This window comes from Muntiacus reevesi, chromosome 21 (assembly GCF_963930625.1).
Source record: "Muntiacus reevesi chromosome 21, mMunRee1.1, whole genome shotgun sequence".
NCBI classification, from domain to species: domain Eukaryota; kingdom Metazoa; phylum Chordata; class Mammalia; order Artiodactyla; family Cervidae; genus Muntiacus; species Muntiacus reevesi.
The window spans coordinates 12872577-12892982 of NC_089269.1; the positions used below are offsets into that span (position 1 = coordinate 12872577).

Genomic DNA, 20406 nt, shown 5'->3' on the forward strand with positions numbered 1-20406 from the left:
CGGAGTAGTTTTTTCTGTCTGCTGACATGTAAAGTCTAGTCGTAACTGCTTACTCACAGCATCGATAAAAGCAAAGAATGTTGACTCAAAGAAAAGAACAGAAAATAAGAACAGGCATTTGCAAGGGATAATCCAACCTACAAGCTCTGTGGAAAGCATTTGAATCCGGTACCATTTACAAATATCCCAGTAGGTAGGATTATCCTTCTCCTTTCCCTCCGGATGGCACAGCTCGCTCTCACGGTGGAGGCATCATCTTGATAGCAGGCTCCATCAGGGGCTCTTTGAGAAACAAACCTGTAATTCTTTTACTATTGCTTGACTTTTGTGAATGAGCTCTGCAGGAAAACTGAGCCTCACTTTTCTCCGTGGCATGTGCATTTGATAAGTCATTTCTCACTTCTGATATCTCTTGGGGGAATAGAGAATGATTCGAGGAGTCAAGATGAATCACAGGAAGATTTCTTTTACTCAGCTTCCCATCATACTGTGTATTTCTGTGTCTATTTAAAAATTAACTGTGACCCCTAGTAACTTATATCTCCTTTCAGTCACGCACATAGCTTCCTTTAAGACTGTTCTTACTGAGTGTTGTGCTCACTCTTAAGTAATTTTGACTTGTTAGAGAGGATGAGCTGTGGGACTCCCAGGAATGCCAGGTTAGTTTTTATCTTTCTATATGGCCCAAATGGACTAAATGTGTGTTTGTGACTGTGTGTGCCTTAGTTTTTAAATTAATTATAAGTTATCAGACAACTTCTTATTCAGAGGTTTTAATGGCGAGCTTTACTGTGGCAACTTTTCATAGTGATATACCAACTAATTACATTTATAATTTTTTCTATCAGAGTTATGCTATCTGTAAAATTATGCCTATATTCCTTCCATCACTGGTACCTTATGAATATAAAATATGCTAAAATTTTTATAAGGCACACAGCATATCCACTTAAAGTATTTAAAAGTACGATAGTATATTTTCTTCAGTGTTAAAATGGAAAAATAAAAGGGATGATACAGAAGTAAGATAGACTCTAATATTTGTTAAATGAAAATGATTAAGAGTCATTTGATAATCTAGTTTGGAAATTTTTATGTAACATTCAATAATTGATAGAAACCATCATTTTACATAACTTTTTATTATTTAAGGAAACTTTTCACTTGTATTTGTTAGTCTTAAAATAAACTTAAGGATGCTATGGACATGGATATTACCAATGACATTTAGATATGAAAGATAAAAATGATTTGTTCAATGTCCCAACATTAAAGGTGAAGTTAAACCAAGTAACCCAGGTTTTCTCATTTCCTAACAAATACTGCAGCTGATTGACTGGGCTGTTTTCTAAAGGTAGCATTTCTCAAAGGCATTGATGAGTTACCGTGCTTTTGTTGATTTGTTTTTGAAAAGTAAATATCTTGTATTTTGTTTTTACTTAACGCTTGGCAATCTATTTAATTATGTTGAATTCACTTTTGAAGCTTTCCAAGAAAATTTATTGCTTATGATTTACAGTCTTTTTATTTCTATATCTATGATAATTTGTTAAAACACTGTTAGGGTATCAGTGTTAATTGATATGTTAATAGCAATTAATACAACATAGATGAATACTTTTATAATGAAATTATATTTTTATTTAATAAAAATTTAAGAGAAATTAATAAATTAACCAATTTATAAAACCCAAAACCTCTAAACACACTATAAGAAGATGCCCAATATTTGAGATTTCTCTTAATATTAAGGTACAGAGGATGATCCTGAATTATCTAGTCTCTGAACAGATTTGAAGCTTTCTCTGGTTTTCAAACCTAACATTTAAAACTAAAATAGTAGTTCATTTGTGTCAACAGTAGAGGTAAAAAACCTACTTTATCTTGAATCGAAAGGTATTTTCAATAGTAGGCTTGCTGCTGCAGTCTTTTGTGGTTGTTGCTAATTATATTTTCACTTCAAATTTTTAAAAGGAATGTAGGCATGAATTGGCTCAGTAAATATTTATCAGTTGAAGGAGTTCTGCAAGGTCTCTGAGTTTCAAAAAACTGCATGTAAAATATCAGTAACATTTTTGTTACAGATTTTCCCCTTTACCTGAATACTGAGCATTCTGTCTTCCTATATTATTGGATCAAATTGTGAAATTACAAACACCAAGCAAATGATGCTCTAGGGAATGTGCAGCATTAACATTTTAATTAAAATACAAAATGATAATCTGCATGAGGGTGTAGCTAAGCATTAGATGACCTCCAATTATAGTAGTAGTAACATTTTTATTTGATAACTAGATAACTGGGCAATTAAAAACATGTAATTAAAACAAAGTCATATCCTAATTTATAAAGGCTAAAAAGAAAACAAGAGCACAGTAAAACCTCATTGAAAAGTAGTTATTACACCATTATAATGAGATACATTTTAACCAATATATCTTATAAGGAAAACAGAAGTCAAAGCTTATTCTATGTCAAAATATTCTTGAAGACCAAGTGGTAAAGTAAGTCCTAAATCATAAACACAATACAAAATGATTTTTTCCCCATGGGGTTTCACCAGCCCAAAGTCACTGTGAATGGTATAGGGTGAAAGATAATGTTGGAAGGTGGTATGGAATCACCAAATTAAGTGTCAAAGATTAAGGCCAGAACCTTCATTATTCAGGAACAAGTAATTACTAAGCACAGGTATATTACAGTTTTTTAAAATCTGCATTGTCACCATATTTCTCACCAGTTACAACTGGGCGGAATCCTTTATATGCAGTCCACTCTGGAGCCCAGTATGATGGGTGGTGTGGATCAAGTTTCCTGAGAGAGGAAAAGGCTGGATTGTGCATTAACACCCACGAAGAAAGGAACTGGTCCAAGCAGGAGACTTATCTCAGAGTTCAAGATGTATAAAAGTTGTATTTTGCTCGGTGAACTTGACTGACAAGGGTCAAATAAAGCTATTCAGCTCAAACAAACAAAAAACAGCAAATAACCTAATTATATCCATGAACACCGAGACCTTCTAGATATCTCTTTAAAAATTAACACTTCCTTGTATTCATAAGCAATATGAATACTATTAGCAATATTTTTCTTTTTTCTTTATCGTGGGCACAAATGAACCCTTCAACCCCATCCACAGAGCCCGAAGTGTCACTGTCCTTTTCAGAGTGACACAGACCTCTTCCTCTTTCTGGCAAAATCTTCTGCATGTATGAAGTTGGAGAGAGCCTTCGTGAGGTCTGATGTCTCGGTGCTGCTCCCAAAGTCATAGTTCTTCAGGCAAGGGCACAGACAGCGCACGATGGCCCTGCGGATGTAGCCATCAAAGACATAGTAGATGAAGGGGTTGACGCAGCTGTTGGCAAATGCCAGCGGCCCGCACACCTCCATGCCCCGCTGCAGAAAAGCTGAGGACAGGTAGAGCTCTTCCTGCAACCCAGAGACGATAGCCAGGAGCTTGAACGTGTTGAAGGGCAGCCAGGAGAGGACAAAGGCTGCCACAACGATAAAGATGATCTTTATGGACTTCCTCAGCTTTTTGTTATGCTTTCCCGAATGCTGGTAATGGACACATAGCTTCCTTGTGATGCAACAGTAGCAGGTCACAACGCTCAGCAAAGGGGCGAAAAAGGTAAAAATTAAGCCGACCAGGGCCCAGGTCAGCTTGCTGGGAGTGGCCCTCTCCTCTGCACAGTATGGTTTACCCTCAATCAGGGTAAGCTCCCGGGACAGGAGGGTAGGCAACCCCAGGAGGCAGGAGACAAACCAGACACTGGCACAGACGGCGTAGGCACAGTCTCTCCTCCTGACTTTCCTGGACACGGCGGGACACACGATGGCTAGGTAGCGGTCCACACTCATGCAGGTGAGCAAGAAGACGTTGCAGTGCATGTTGACTGAGATCACGTAGGAGCTTCCTTTGCACAGGAAAGAGCCTGTCCTCCACAGCCCCAGAGATGCTTCTTTATCCACCCAGAGAGGCAAGGTGATGACGAAGATGAAGTCGGAGGCAGCCAGGTTGATGATAAAGATGTCGATCAGTCTTCGGCTGCCCCGTTTGAAATGCAGTGCGCTCATGAGAATGAGGTTCCCGGACACTCCAATCAGGAACACAGCTGTGTAGAAGACCGGAAGGAAGACTGATGTATAAGGAACATGGGAGTGGGTCTCTTCAATATCAGGATTGTGACTTGTAACAAAAAAATATTCCAAATAAACTGGGGTTGCTTCTGGGTCCATCTCTGGGTCCATCAGCTGCCAAATCTGGTAAGTTTCCTAACCTAGGAAGTTTTTGTTATGTATTTTAGAAAAATTCTCAAAGCAGCTTCTTTTATACAGTGTCTGCCTCTTCCCCCTGCCCCACCCCCTTCCTTAAAAGATCTTGGGACAAGCATAAAAACAGAGATTAAAAAACACAGTTTCTACCAACCCTCAGAGAGGGCCCACAAGGAACACCACCCTGATAGGTGCTGGGTGGTTGTGGTTATGGTTTGCTTTATTTGCATTTGCCCAGGAGGTGGCCCAGATGGTGAAGAATCTGCCTGCAATGCAGGAGACTCAGGTTCAATACCTGGGTTAGGAAGATCTCCTGGAGGAGGGCGTGGCAACCACTCCAGGAATTCTCTTGCCTAGAGAAATCTATGGGCAGAGGAGCCTGGCAGGCCACAGCCCATGGGGTCTGCAAAGAGCCAGGCATGACTGAACGACTAATACACCACACACACACACAGAAAAAACTGAGGTGCTCTTTGGCTTTTTTCTTCAAGGTATTCAGTTTATTTATTTAAATCCAGAAGTTAGGAGACGAATTAACTTTTTTTCTCCTACCTACTTTAATTTAAAGACATCTTTGCTTTCTAACATTGAGAATCCTTTTGATCTAGCCTTCTGTATCACAGACGAGATCTTGTTTTACTTTTAGAATTTTAAGGTGGTGATGCTCAAGGTACTCTTTTCAATTATATTGTTGGTGGAATATGAAGACTTTTCAATAGCCTTCCATTGCCTGGAGAGTAAACTGAAATTTTCCCAAATCATACCAGTCTGCATCTATGGCAAACATTATGATTCCAACTAGTTTCTTTTCATTTATTTGACTCTTTCAGTTCATGCATAATAGATCCTGTCTTGTTCAGTAAGTTTTTAAAAATACCCAAATGCTGGGACCATGTTTTGTGTTTGTATTATTATTTAAAATGTTTTTTACTGCAATTAGCATAGTACCTTGCACCTACTAGGTGTTTTGGAAATGTTACTTTGATCCAGTATAATTTAGCAAGGATGAATTCATTGGGGTTTAATTGCAGGCACTGTTGTTATTTATGCAGCTTACAAACACAGGTTTAAAAGCCACAAACTGTTATTTTCCCATTGTTTTCTGTTGCTGTAATTCAACCAACACGGTTTCCTTTTGTTAGCATTAATATCCTTGAATAATATCCTTGAAGGAATTCTCCTTATGAACCCTCAAATAACTATCCCCCACCAGTCTCTAGATTCCCTCTGATGGACTCCTTTTTACACTTCACTTTGATAGGGCTGATTTTTTAGCTTCTGAACTCTGCCTTTTTGATAAGCGCCTCCACACATCAGTGAACTTCCCTTTTGGGATGACTGACTTGGCAACGGACAGCCATATATTAGTTGACTCTACGATGCGGTGGCCAGTATAAAAGGGAAGCACTACAGAAGGAAGATTTGAGGTTCATTCAAAACACTTGAGGGTCAGCCTAGTAGCAGAAGGATTCTATCATGTTTTTCTCTCACCTGTTCCCCTTTATTTAGGAAGACCATAGTAAAACACAACAAATTCTGAAGCCGACTCCTATTTCAATTCTTTACTGGCCAAAGTAGCTCAAGGCTCCCTCCCACTCTGTGTCCTTCTCACTGTCCCTCCATCTCATGTCACCCTCAAAATTACAGTTTTGGGTTGATATTACTATTGCATAGAAGAAAATATAATTGCTAAACATTTGAAGTCCTTTCCACTGAATTTGTGTTCCTTCCATAATTAATTAACATGTTGTAAAGAACGATCCTGCCTGCTGGGTTCCCTCCTGCCATGTTCGATTGCCATGTTCTATTCTGTCTCAGGCCTGCAGTCTGGGTCAGGGAAGGGGGAGAGCTCCCCTGATCTGGGGCAGCTCCAGAAAGTCACTAGGGAGTTGATTTATGGGCCTCAGTCTGTCTTCTTTTGTGTCCTAGGCTGCTCTGCGTTGTCCCTGAGGGAGTGTGGGAGGCCATATCCTTCCCTAAGTATAGGCTGCAGAGGAGATATACAATTAACTTTTTGACATTTCTGGGATAGAAATCTTTCCCACTGGGCAAGCCTTAAATATTTAATAGAATAACTCAGTCTGTCAGTTCAAAGTAGGACAAAATTTACTTGAAAAAGATTGATGAAGTAAACTTAAAAGATTCAAGTATTTAAACACTATGTGTGTGTGTGTTTGCATTAAAGAAGCAATTATATATATAGATATTTTAAAGTTTACTTGTAAATATACCTTAATTGTACTATTAGAATTTCACATTCTTCAGCCAGAAGTTCTGCTATTTAAAGAGACAATGTTGATTGTAGGCCTAAAATATTAAACAAATTTTAGATATATCTCAGGAATTCCACATACAATTATTATAACAATGGAAAAGAGTTTAGGCTTATACTCCAGAGGATCACATCTGGCTGTACATTTATTCTTCAGGCCTTAAATTTTCTTTCATCATTCCAAAGTTGTTGGCCTGCTGATGTCAGTTATCTCAAATAAGTCTGACTTCCTCAGTAAACTTTGAAGCAGCTGTAGGCAAAATGATTTGCTTTATCATATAGTCACTTTGGATTATGGTAATTAGTGGTAGAATGTTGCAGTATGAGAATACCCATCACAGATCAACAGTATCTTGGAACCTGAGTTAGAAAATTGTTTTGAGGCAAAAAAGGGAACAAATTGCATACTGTGAGCATGCATGCTAAGTTGCTTCAGTCATGTCCAGCTGCGACCCTTCTTTCTGATTCCTCTGTCCATGGGATTCTCCAGACAAAAATACTGGATTGGGTGGCCATGCCCTCATCCAGGAGATCTTCCAGACCCAGAGAGATCTAACCGAGTCTCCTGCAGCTCCGGCAGGACAGGCAAATTCTTTACCGTTGAGCCACCAGGGAAGCCCAAACAGCATAGTTCTGGCCTTTTAATAACTCAAAGAGTATAAAACTGTTATAAGACAGAACCCACGATAAAAGCTGACTAGATAGAGCAGGGGAGGTCATAGTTCTAAATAAGTCCTGAATGACAATCATTTTTAACCTTGAATGCCCTTTGAAATAAACATGAAGAAACCAAATAGACCAAAACTCAAAAACAACACTGGACACCATAAGCATATGAAAAGGCAGTATGAACAGGTGATCACCAGAAAAAAAATAAAAAACAAAACAAAACAAAAAGGAGTAAGCTATAAATATCAGTAACTGAATTACAGCACACGTGTCACCTCTTTAAGAATTATTTTTCCAGAAAAGATATACTCCCTCCCTCATCCTTTCGGATAACAGAGATAATTGCCTACACCTTTGTATGTTCTACCTTTCACAGTCCTACTTGTAAACTACTTATTACCTCATTTCACATGATAAGTTGTTTTGGTGTCTGACCTCCTGAGCTGGTCATGAGCAACTTAAAGGCAGAGACCATCTGATATCGTTCCACTGGCCTCAAGCTTATAGTAATTACCCAACTGTAGTCATTTTTTTGGCCCCTTAAAGTCACTGTTTTGAATTTGTGGGTGCTAGACCACATTATCCACGTCAGAGTCCCCTGGGATACCTACTAAACTGTAGCTTTCTGAACCTGGTCCCAGAGCTATTGAATCAGAGTCATTAGGAGTGGAGTCTAGGGCTTTAATAAGCACTCCATGATTCTTAAACACACTAAAGTTTAGGGCCACTGTTGTAACTCACACATCTTAACCATCTTTATACATTATGTTTGTTATTTTTTTGGCTAATTTTTTAAAAAGTTTAAAAATCACCTCTAAGTTCGAACTTCTTAGAAATCTTCTGGCCTGGATCTCAGAAATTTTTAGGAATTAATTTAGACTTCTAAACCCTCCCTTACTCTGTGTCCTAATTCCTGAGATATGTTCAGAACTGACTTGAATGTTAAAAATGGGGAGAAAGTAAGCTTTTGTCCACTGAGGCATCTGCCCGAGTGGATCTACTATCATCATTCAGTCATAGCTGTGATTTACAGCCTCTGCTTCATGGGTGGATTGGAGGTTTTGTGTGAATACAGCCACCCCAACTGGCACTGTGATATATTACTTCTGTTTCTTCTCTATCAAGCATTCTGACCCCCATATTAGTTAGGATTCACTACATTACGTAGCAGATGGCCCAGCAGAAAGAAATCTCTTCATATATGCTGTACTGATTTGTCCCAGGGTAAATGACAAAGATCATGAAGCAAACTATTTGTTTTTCATAAATCTTATCAGATAGAGTGATTGTATATTCATCTGTTAGAAACACTTGCTTGTCCATTTCTTATTTGAGTATCATAACATGTATAACCATTTAAATAGTCCAGTTTAAGAGCTCTGTTTATACTGGGTTATTTATTTATTTTTTATTCTGACAGGAGAGTTTAGGGCAATATAATGTACTATATCATGCCAAATTAAGTGGTACCTATTTGCTATTATCCCCAACTTCATTTGTTGGATTTTTTTTCTCTCTTGGTATCTCATATTTACCTAAACAGCAGTCATCATAGTATTCTAGGTACCTACACTTCAGGCTTCTTCATAATTGTTGATTTAACCTGGGTTTAGGCTACAATCAGCAATTTTTGTCTCTGGTACCCAGCATATTGTCTGGCATGCAATTGGTGGTCAATAAGTGTTTGCAGAGCTGGACTGATTTAGCTTGAGTTTTGAATCATCTGCGATGAATAAGTACTTTTCACAAACTTCTCAGACAGCTTCCATTTTCCATGATTACTGATTTTGTTGAAACGGCAAAGGTCTGAACTGCTGTATCTTTTCTAATCAGCATTCATGCAGCTTTCATCCTTTTTCTTTGTCCATCTACATTTCCCACTATGTCTTCTTGTATTTTACAAGAAGATACATATAGGATACATGTATTTCCCAATGAAACTGCAATGCTGTGGACCTATAGCAACCATACTTCAGAGCTACACTTTCTTCTAGCAGAATTATGATTCATAAAACTGTACAGCTTTAAGTGATATTAGTGATCATCTAGTACAACCATTTAACTAATGAGGACACTGGGACCCAGAAAGAGGTTATCTACCAAAGATTCACACTGATGATTTTAAAATAAAGGACAAATTAAACTTCTCATTTACACATGGTCCATTCTCTGTCCTTCAGAAACATAGACATCTGAACAACTATAGTTTAATTTTTTTCTCTGTGTAACATCCGACAGGAATTATTAAAAGGAAAGAGCTATTTTGGACACACTTTTTATTTGCCTTGTCCTTGATTAACTTTGCATTGTTCTGTAGTGAATTGGTACAAAGAAATTCAAAGACTGATACATCTTTTTGAGGATCATTATTGATTAGAACCTAGAACTCGATATTTTTCTATTTTCCTTCTTTCTGAACTCCCAAGTTCATAATGAAAACAACCAGGACAAAACTGGATGAGAAAAATATAAGGAATATATACTTTGCTTAATATAATTTTTAATTCCTTAAAAAGGTACAATTAAAAGTAATATTTAAGTATATTAGGGGGTTTTGTATTGGAGGGAATTCTCGCATAAAGAGTTGTTTTTGTAAGCACATAATAAAAACAAGTTATAATATCTGCATAACCAGATTTTTGGTTTATTTAAAGTAGAGTATAATTACAATACCTTCGTAACCATCCTTAACAAATTAAGCCAGAGGACTAGCTCACCTTTGCTTTTAACTCTAAATTTCATAATCTGTACTTGGTTGCACTAAATCATCTTTATATGAAAATACATCAGGGAAGCTACTGCTTGCCAAACAGTGCAGTATGAAATGAAGACAAATTTAACTGCATGAATTTATTAAGTATTTATTTTGCTTATCCACATGAGCAGCTAGCACAGATAGAAGACAGAAACCCCAAGATGTAAAGATAGACCAGAAACGTGGCCGTGCGCTTGGTGGTACTGGGTGTGATGGAGCGGGTCAAGTCCTCTGGGCTCAGTGGGCAGGAAGGTAACAACCTCAAGCGTGCAGGCACTCCCAGGTCCGTGCTAAAGTGCTGACTGAAATGTGTCGTGTTTTCTAGGCATTCTGCAGATTTCATAGCTGAAAGCGTCATCCTCCTTTGAAGGTCTCTCCAGACACACCCATCTGCTGAATCATGAGGACTTTCATATGCCATGAGCCCAGCCTGGTAATCTCCTGAATGAAGCTGAGCGAGGATGCCCAAAACCTGGTCCTGGCAAGTCCTTCCTAGCCATTTGGCAGTTGGTCTAGAGGTTGGAAATGGCAACTCACTCCAGTATTCTTGCCTGAGAAATCCCATGGACAAAGGAGCCGGTAGGCTACAGTCCATGGGGTCGCAGAGTCAGACACGACCGAGCAACTAAACAACAAACAACAACCACCACCGAGTTTCCTAAACTTCCTGAAGTGAGCAGGGACCAACATAAACGGCTTACTTCCAGCCTCCAGGGGAATTGAGAGCTTTAAAGAGGTGTTTATATTGCCCCTATTCAAAGATTATCAGTGTTGAACAAATAGTTGTAAATACTAATAGTTTAGCAATTGTCTAGCATGCCCCAGGCTCTAGACTGCGTATTTTATATGTATTTTCTCATTTAATTCTCACAGTGATCACATGGAATAGGTGCTATTGTCAACATAATTTAGATAAAAATAAACTGAGACTTAAAGAGGTTAAGTAAATTTTCTAATGTCACAAAGCTAGTCAGCTCACCCCAATATTCAAGCTTGAAGTCAGTTATTCCCTGGGCTCAGTTTCCTTGTTTGTGAACTGAGGCGGTGTCTTCCTCTTCCTTTTTCAAACTTCTCTTTGACCTGGTTTTATTTACCATGTAACTTCTCTAGAGAGATAGTCCCACTTCACTGGAGAGAGAAGGTAGGGAATTTCTAATGAAGCCAACGGGTGAAAACATTTCCTGGTGAACACATGCATTGAGGAGTTTTATTATGCATTAACAATTTGCCTGGGCACCTCCACCATTTTCTCTAGTTGGTGCCTCTAACAAACTTCTCCTTTGATCAGATATCCTACATGAAATTCTGGTAGTTTTGAATATTATATTTGGCTATTACCTTATTTTAATTATATACTGGATGTGAATACCAGTTCACCAATTCTGGCAAAAGAAATATGGCTAAAAATAGAAAAACAAATGATACACCTTCAGTCTATCAGGGTGGTAGAAATTTAGTATCAGATTGGGGCTCCCACTTTTTTCCTGTGCTGTGGCCAAATTCAAAGGGATTTGGGGGATGAGGAAGTGTTTGAGAGTCCTGCTGGTCCTTGAGTTGGCTGTCTCCCGTAGGTGGTTGTTGCTGAGTCGATAGGTTGAGTCTGACTCTTTTGAGACCCCATGGGCTGTAGATTGCCAGGCTCCTCTGTCCATGGGGTTTCCCAGGTATGAATACTGTAGTGGGTTGCCATTTCCTTCTCTAGAGGACGTTCCCAACCCAGGGACTGAACCTACATTTCCTGCATTGCATGCAGATTCTTTACCACTGAGCCACCTGGCAAGCCCAGTCTCTCTGTAGATATCTGTTGAGAAATCCGACATTTGCTGTTCTCAGAGCACATTCTTGGGTCCACATGGGTCACTAAAGAGATGTCACTCTTTCTTGTTTGTGGATTTCTATGCAGGACTTGAAGCCTTAGAATCCTTTCGTTGCCTCTGTGCCCTGCTTCTTGCTGTTCAGCCGCTTAAGTCATGTCCAGCTCTTTGTGACCCAGTGGACTTCAACACCAGGCTTCCCTGTTTTTCACTATCTCCCCCAGTTTGCTCAGATTCGTGTCCACTGAGCAGATGATGCCATCCAACCATCTCATCCTCTGCCGCCCCTTGCTGTACAGTCACCTGCAATCTCACTCATGACCTTACCTGTTTAATGCAATGTTCTCCAAAATTCAGTCATTAAAAAAGTATTCACTTTTTTGACATATCTGAGATGCTTGGTATTAATAGTTTAACCAATTTATTTAAAAAGGAAGCTTTACTACAACAAAGAGAAAATATCATTTGCCTTTAAGAGAAAGCAGCCAAAAATTATATGAAACCTGAAGAATGTCATTACATTCTATTTGGATGCCTTCTGTCAGGTTCAGTTCAGTTCAGTCGCTTAGTCACGTCTAACTCTTTGCGACCCCATGGACTGCAGCACTCCAGGCCTCCCTGTCCATCACCAACTTGCAGAGTTTATTCAAACTCATGTCCATTGAGTCGGTGATGCCATCCAACCATCGCATCCTCTGTCGTCCCCTTTTCCTCCTGCCTTCAATCTTTCCCAGCACCAGGGTCTTTGCAAATGAGTCAGTTCTTCACATCAAGTGGCCAAAGTATTGGAGATTCCGCTTCAGCATCAGTCCTTCCAATGAATATTCAAGATTGATTTCCTTTAGGATGGACTGGTTGGATCTCATTGCAGTCCAAGGGACTCTGTCAGGTTACATCCTTCTTAGTCTAGTCTAAACTTAAGCCATAAAACCAGAAAGACTACCTGCTGCAATGGGAGTGAGGCTGTAGCAGTTTTTAAATTATTGGGTTACTATTTTCAAAGGATAATCGCATCGTTGTTTCACAAGTAGGGTGGTGGTAGGGAAAGCATAACTGGAAAAATCTGAATCACATTAGTCATAATTAATGACTCGTAGTGACCCGAAACACCTCGCCTTACTCGGTGGACCTTCGTAGTACACTACAAGAAACAATCAGCTCAGACCTCCCTTCTGCGCACCTCGGAAGCTGAACTACATCTCCCACAATGCGCCGCGCCCGGCGCCGGGAATGCCGTCTGCCGCGCCCCGCCGCTTTTCCTCTGTCCCTCCTACAACTCCCACAAGTCCCCTCGGCTCCGGGGCCCGGCCCGGCCCGGGGTGGAGGCGGAGGCGGAGGCGCGGGAGTTATGGAGGGGGCGGGCTCTGCAGGGAAGTGCGTCAGAGGAGGCGCGGGGAGAGTAGGGTGCTGTGGTTTGAGCTTGAGGGCGAAGCTGGCGGAGCAGGAGGATGGGCGGTGAGTGAGCGGGGCCGACGTCGCTGGGCGGGGGTCGCGTAGCCGTTCGAGGTTTCCAGCAGTTTGAAGAGGGGGCCCCCTCCCTGGGCGCGGCCCGGACCGTGTGGGTCCTGAGCGGGGGGCTGTCGCGGGCTTTCCCCTCGGGTGATTGTTCCGGGGAGGGGCCTTCTCGGGTATTTGGGGCCCCTGGCCGGGGACCGCTCAGGGCTGCCCCGCCCCAGAGCCCGTCCGTCTCGACCACCCCCAGCCCCAGGGTGCGACCCGCGAGGTGACAGCTCCAGGCGTCCGGCCTGGGCGAACCGCCGCTCCCGGTGCTCGGGACCTTTTAAGGTCATTTGAGAGCATCAGGATGAAAAAGAATTAAAAAGAGTAAAAAATACAAACCCAACTTCTGGAGTTATCATCGTTAACGATTGTGATTGCTCTGATCTCTCCTGAGTCACTTGCCATTTTCCAAACTCAGCAACCCCAGTTTGCGAGCTTGTTTTCGAGCTCCTTTTTAAGGTGTTTGGCGCGGTTCATGGTATATATTTGCAGTATTTGACTCAGCTTGATCCGCCTTGAGTCATTGTACTGCGGCCATTTACTATTGCCATTCAGCCCAGTCCACGCCTTTGGAGTGTTAATATTTGCCTAATTCAGAGTTTTCCTTCCTGAGGAGGAAATCTTAGTTTCCAGATGAGGAGGTTCAAAAGTATAAGGAACGGGGCGAGTAGGTAGGAAGGAGTGAAGACTTTGACAGCGGAAGGGAGCTTGGCTTAGCTTTAATGGATTAGGAGCAGATTGGTATCTAGCATTACTGCATATTATTCTTCTCTTTACTCCTCCGTGCGCCTGGAACAACCTTACTCTCTGGGCTAACAAACATTTTCAGCTGTCTTCTAAATAGCTACTTACTCTTTCTTTACCTTGTTTTAAAAGGTTTCCCTGTTCAGAGGAAACTGGGAGGAGCGAATTTCCTCAGCTTCCTTTTCCTATGCCTTTTTCACACTCAGACCCAGAACACTTAATGCTCTGCAGTCTGTCATTTAAAAATGTATGCAAGGTACATTGCTGACTCTGGGCATGTCTACTGTTTGTATCTGTAATGTGTATGTCCATTTCAGTGTTGTCTGTTTTAGTGTGCAGGTGATAGACTAGAGAACAAGACTTCTGTCTCCGTAGCATCCTGGGTATGTGAGCATTCAATAAGTACTTTCATGATAATGAGTTTTGTTTTGAACTTAATTTAAAACATGCTTGCTTCTTTTTAAAAATAATTCATTAATGATTATACGTTACTTTAAAGAGCCATGGGATGGGGAATAGGGTAAAGGGTGATTTTGACATAATTCCTTTCAGAATCTGTACTTGTCCTTGAAGTCTAACTTTTCTTCTTTTTCAACTTCTAAACAGAGCAGTCTGAATGCCAGAATGGATAACCGTTTTGCTACAGCGTTTGTCATTGCTTGTGTACTTAGCCTCATTTCTACCATCTACATGGCAGCCTCAATTGGCACAGACTTCTGGTATGAGTATCGAAGTCCAGTTCAAGAAAATTCCAGCGATTTGAACAAAAGCATCTGGAATGACTTTGCTAGTGATGAGGCAGATGAAAAGACTTACAGTGATGCCCTTTTCCGATATAATGGCACAGTGGGATTGTGGAGACGGTGTATCACTATACCCCAAAACACATATTGGTATAGCCCACCAGAAAGGACAGGTATTTCTCTTATTGTAAGTTTTGTCTCCTTTGTGTGTGTGTGTGTTTGCGTGCACGCACACTCCATCGTGGTCGACTCTTTGTGACCCCGTGGACTGGAGCCCGCCACGCTCCTCTCCATAGTATTTTCTGGGCAAGAATACTGGAGTGGGTTCCCATTTCCTACTCTAGGGCATCTTCTCCTCCCAGGAATTGAGCTCACATCTCTTGCGTCTTCTGCAGTGGCTACTCAATAATACAGAAAGTGATACGGTGATGGCCAGTTATGTATAAGAAAGTTTGTAGGTTCCTTCTCTTCCCAAATAATTAAATCTTATGTATTTCTTTTTCCTTATCATCTTCTCTCCTCAGTTTCCATTAATTACCATTGTACTCGTTAATATTGGTTGGATGAGTAACTGTCCTTATCTTGGAGAAAACCATTTTAAATCTTTGTACTTATTTAGCCACACATTGAAATAGTTGTATTAATCTGACACACGTCATGAGAAAATAATTAGAAAAGTACTTTGGAAGATTTTAAATACTTGGTAATTGTTAAAAGTACTAGTATACAAAATCAAGTTAATACATATGAATTAATAGTCATTTATATGTAGTTGTGTTTTAGTAGATATTATCATTTGCCCTTTAAATCTTGAGGATATAATTTGGCCAACTCTATGTTTAAATCTGCTTGTCTAAGACCGTTTTACAACCATTTTGATGGAGTTTTTAGGTTAAAAGTATGCATTATGAGAATAAAAAAAAAAATTAAGAAACTACCTCTCAGGTTTATTTTGTAAGCATTCTTAACATTGAAAAATTCTAATTTCCAGTTGTTAAGATGGAAACTTTAGAGTTCTTTGCAGGGAACATCTTTATAAATTTGTTTAATATTTATGACTAGTTCTGTTGGCCTCTTGGTGGGGGGTACTGTATTCAAATCACAGCACAACAGGCTTGAAATACTGTACATCAGAAGGATGATAGTGTGGTTTTATACAAAAAAGAAAGTGATTGGAAAGAGGTGAAAGTTGGTTGAATTTTATTTAAAATGTTCAGTTCTATTTATGAGAGCATAGGAGCACTTGATACTTGAATCTTAGCAATCATTTATTATTCAGTCAACAACTATTTGTTTATTGCACACTTTCATGTTCAGGGCCTAGGAGCTAGGAGTACGTTAGGGAAAAAAACAAAAGTCCCTAGTCCTGGGGAGCTAACATTCTGATAAGGGCTGACTGGCAATAAACAGGTATAACAGTATAAACAGAATAAATAATTATATAGTAAAAGGTTATGTGCTATGAAAAATAGAGCAAAATAAAGGGGATTTGGAAGGACATAGGGAAGGGGATGTTGGTGGGCATTTAAGTTATGTTCTTCAGTAGTAAAGGCAGGATAGGCTACAGCAGGAAAACACCACTTGAGTAGACTTGATAAAGGTGAAGGAGTTGACCCTGTGGGTGATTGTGGAAACAGGGAGAGTCACTTAGGATGGATGGAGCAACTCTCAGGGCCCTGTGGTGGGAGCATGCCTGAAACACTCAAGAGCCAGCAAGGAATTCCCTCGGCTGGAAGGGAGGGGGCTGGGGGAGAGCTGGGTAGGCGGTCAGAGATGTATTCTGGGAGTGGGAGTAGGGCAAATCATGCAGGATTCTCTAGGTGTGATGAGGACTTCGGATTTTACTCTTGAGTGTGATGGAGCCACTGTGGGGCTTTGTGCAGAGGAAAGATAATCTGGTCACCTAGCCAGATGTGTTGAAAACAAACAGGTACCTGGGCCAGACAGTAGCCAGGAGACTTAGGAGGCTGTTGAACCAGTTCAGGTGAAAGATGGTTACGCCTCGGATCAGGGTGGTAGTACTGAGCAGTGCCTGATCCTAGATATCCTAGATATATGTTGAAGGTAGAGCCTGCAGGATTTCCTGATGAAACGCTTATGGGCAAGAATGACTCTATATTAAAGTTTCTGGTCTGAGGAATGAGAAGGATAGAATTGTCGTTTACCTGAGATGGGGAACAAGACTGATGGAATAGGTTTAGGGGAGAAGATGAAAGTTACTATTTAATTTAGTCTTTGTCCCCTCCTCCTTCATAGTTGTCTTACTATCTTTCTCATTCATTTTACTCCTTTTTTCTTTTCTTTTTTTTTTTTTTGCCTTCCTGTACCCATGTCATACACCTGCTGCTGAGAACCATTTGTCTCTTGGGCATTGGTCCATCCTGTGTATCACTCAGGGTCAAAGAGGCTGCTCTCCTGAGAACATTTTCCCATATCACCTTTTATTTCAGAGAATAATTACTGAAAGAGATTTTTGTTAAATGTTTAAAATTAAAACAAGCAGGAAAACAACAAGCAATCGTTTTTCTTATTCCAGAGTCATTTGATATGGTCACAAAATGCATGAGTTTCACCCTAAATGAGCAGTTCATGGAGAAATTTGTTGAGCCCGGAAACCACAATAGTGGGATTGATCTGCTTCGGACCTGTGAGTACTTTGTTGGGAAAAAAGGAAAATAACTTTATATGTCTTTTGTTGAACTCTGTTTTTGGAACAAGATGACGTTGTACATTGTGTCAACTTAAAATAAGGTCTTTAATGTTATCCCAACAAACTCTGTCCTATTGATAATATATTTTAGAAGTTAGATACATACTTACCAAACTGCAGATATGAAGTTGAGCAGCTAATACATTGGGTGACTATATTCACCCAATCTATATTCACCAAAAGATGTTATCAATAGGCCTTTTTAAAGAGGAATTTTAATAGGAATAAATAATAAATTTCTATATTTAAGTTAAACACTTCATTTTTCTGTGTTCAGATAGGGATATGTGAAAAAAGTTGACTGCAAGCTTTACATGAGTCAACTTAAGTGTCAGGCCTCCCAAAAGTATTGATCTAGTTTTAGGTGGTGGTAACAAAAGTGTAGATGTCAAAAACGAAAGTGCTTATTAAGAGCATTCTGTTCCTCGATGCTCAGGCTGCCTGGGAAATACTATCTTCAGATTTGGGCCTAGTCTCTAGGCTATTAGAGTTACTGGAACCTGCCCGAAGAATGGCCATTTCATGAGAGGGGATGTTGAATAAATGGCACATACTCTATTTTGCACTGTCAATGCATAGGAAGTTTATTACTAACAGAGTTTGAAGGGAAGTTAGAAAAAAGACGTTGATGTAGTTCCAGAAAGTAAAGCTAGCCCTAAAAGGTAAAATTTGGTTCAGAGTTGATGTTCCTACGTTGATAATAATTAAAATAGTTTGAAAAGGTAATGGGGTTCTTTGTAAAGTCATCAGCTTTTTCCCATGTTGTTGAGGGACTTTATGATAATTAAAACTGCCATTTATTGAGTGTCTGGTGTATACCAGATCCTCTGCTTTGTGCTTTGTGTATATTCTTCTAACAGGTCTTTTATAATCACTATTCATTTACTTGTTATTCCTGCCTTGAGATCCTATAAGGACTTAAATATGTATGTAGAACCAGAAGGTTTTGCTTCCAGTCTGGTTCTTCCACTTACCGTGTTACCTTGTACAAGCTGTCTTCTTTCAGTTTCTTCATTTATAAAATGGAGGTAAATAGTACCTTCTTCATAGGGGTGTTGGGAGGTTTAATACACAAAGCATGTATAGAACAGTGCCTGATACAGAGGAAGCCCTCAGTAACAGTTCACTATAGTGTCTTTTTGCTTTTGTCAGAAGAAAGTTAGCACTGTTTTGAAAAATGTGCTTTAGGAAAAAAGCCTCAATATTAAAGCACCCCATTCTCAGTTTTTGAGAAAAGTTCTAATAGAATATGAAAGAAATTGCCATTGTGAGAAAACTGAAATCATGGTAACATTTCGTTTCTCTCTCTCTTTTGAAATCAGATCTTTGGCGTTGCCAGTTCCTTTTACCTTTTGTCAGTCTGGGTTTGATGTGCTTTGGGGCTTTGATTGGACTCTGTGCTTGTATCTGCCGAAGCTTGTACCCCACCATCGCCACAGGCGTTCTCCATCTCCTTGCAGGTGGGTCTCTTCTTCAAACGTGGTTTTACCTCCTTGCCGCCCTAGGGGTCACATGTCACTGCCTTGTTATGCTGCCTGGGAAGCGCTTATCGCGCTCTTATCTAGCTGTGTTGTTTTTTTCCCCTCAATTTTCCTCCAAGGTCTGTGTACCCTGGGCTCAGTGAGTTGTTACGTTGCCGGGATTGAACTCCTCCACCAGAAGCTGGAGCCGCCCGAGAATGTGTCTGGGGAATTCGGATGGTCCTTCTGCCTGGCTTGCGTCTCAGCTCCCTTGCAGTTCATGGCTTCCGCCCTCTTCATCTGGGCCGCTCACACCAACCGGAAGGAGTACACCTTGATGAAGGCGTATCGTGTGGCATGAGTGGGAAGCCGCCTGCTTTACAGTTGCCATTTTTATGATTTTTTTTATATTAATATTGTCCCTTATCTCCCCCTGAATTGTTTTTAATTTAACTTTTTTTTTGTGTGTGGATATACCATTTTATCCTGAAAACCCATTTTATTTATTCATGCAGACAGTTGTTTCTCAACACAACTAAAATTTAAATGGAACCTGGGTGAGTCCATCTTTTAGTCAAACTACTCTAGGTTCAGAGTCCAGACAGAAGAAATTGGGTAGACTCTTGGCACAAATTTGTGAGGAAAATTGGTAGTAGGAGGTTGACCCATAGCAAGTTCTACTGATGTCTGTTAGACTTTTCAGTAATGTAACTATCTGTTTAACTGGAACTTAGAGTATCTTTGGGAAACCTCTTATCATTGTCAAAACTTACATTCACTTTGCTACTTTAGACAGCCAGTCAGCCAGAGAGATTAGTGCTGTCTTCAAGGACTTAGGCTATCTAAAACAAGGAAATCATCTAAGATCCTTTTCCCTAAATATTGGCATATAGTTTCATCTGAAGTGAAATACTGCAGTTTTTTATCTGTACACTGTCTGTTTAAAAGGAAGGGAGTGTTTACGTGGAATTTTAACTTTGTTAGCTACAAAAATTCCAGTTCAGCCAGTCAAAACGATTAACCTTATTTTACCTTTTTTTTTTTTTTTAAATCTTTAATATGTCAATAGGATTTCCAATATCAGCAAACCTTTTTGGAATTTTGTTCCTTCCCTCCTCACACACCAGACTTATTACAAGAGTGCTTTCTTTTAAATAATACATTGAGGTCACCGAGTAAAATTTTCCAACTGCTGTTTATTTCAGCTAAGTACCATAAAGAAGGTTCCACCGTAATGACCCTCCAGAGCTAGGAAAACTACCACAAGACCTAAAGCTTTGGCTGGTCGTTAACTTCCGACTGTGGTCTTTATCTCTTGTGGTGGAATGACGTGCCTTTCCTTGCCTAATACCCTCCTGGTGTGTTGTCAGCATTATTTAATGTCTTCTAATTCAGTCATTTTTTTACAAATATGTCTATAAACATTGAACTTTAAAAAAATCTTATTTATTTATTCCATTACTG

At 40.0% G+C, this 20406-nt stretch overlaps 2 protein-coding genes across 3 annotated transcripts; one reads left to right on the plus strand and one right to left on the minus strand.

Annotated features, from left to right (window-relative positions):
• Nucleotides 1-2861: 2861 nt before the first annotated feature.
• On the minus strand, nt 2862-14309 carry GPR15 (G protein-coupled receptor 15). The gene is made up of 2 exons (XM_065913651.1): nt 13625-14309; nt 2862-4280 (listed from the first exon to the last, which is right to left on the minus strand). Exon 2 carries the CDS (start codon nt 4249-4251, stop codon nt 3163-3165), a length of 1089 nt encoding a protein of 362 aa, XP_065769723.1. The 5' UTR covers nt 4252-4280; nt 13625-14309; the 3' UTR covers nt 2862-3162.
• Nucleotides 13118-19981, plus strand: CLDND1 (claudin domain containing 1). Of its 2 annotated transcripts, XM_065913653.1 has the most exons (6): nt 13175-13240; nt 14362-14412; nt 14636-14945; nt 17309-17419; nt 18805-18942; nt 19083-19981. In XM_065913653.1, the coding sequence occupies exons 3-6, from the start codon at nt 14654-14656 to the stop codon at nt 19301-19303; spliced, it is 762 nt and encodes a 253-aa protein (XP_065769725.1). In that variant the 5' UTR covers nt 13175-13240; nt 14362-14412; nt 14636-14653; the 3' UTR covers nt 19304-19981. The 2 variants fall into 2 exon arrangements, with proteins under 2 accessions (XP_065769724.1, XP_065769725.1); XM_065913652.1 differs by lacking the exon at nt 14362-14412 and having other exon boundaries at nt 13118-13240.
• The last annotated feature ends 425 nt before the right edge of the window (nt 19982-20406 follow it).

Bases quoted from the DNA above. Each gene is read 5' to 3' on its own strand.
- GPR15 (XM_065913651.1), bottom strand. From the start codon at position 4,251: ATGGACCCAGAGATGGACCCAGAAGCAACCCCAGTTTATTTGGAATAT.
- CLDND1 (XM_065913652.1), top strand. From the start codon at position 14,654: ATGGATAACCGTTTTGCTACAGCGTTTGTCATTGCTTGTGTACTTAGC. The intron at 14,946-17,308 runs GTATTTCTCTTA...TTCTTATTCCAG, and splicing joins TAGCCCACCAGAAAGGACAG to AGTCATTTGATATGGTCACA. The intron at 17,420-18,804 runs GTGAGTACTTTG...TTTTGAAATCAG, and splicing joins GATTGATCTGCTTCGGACCT to ATCTTTGGCGTTGCCAGTTC.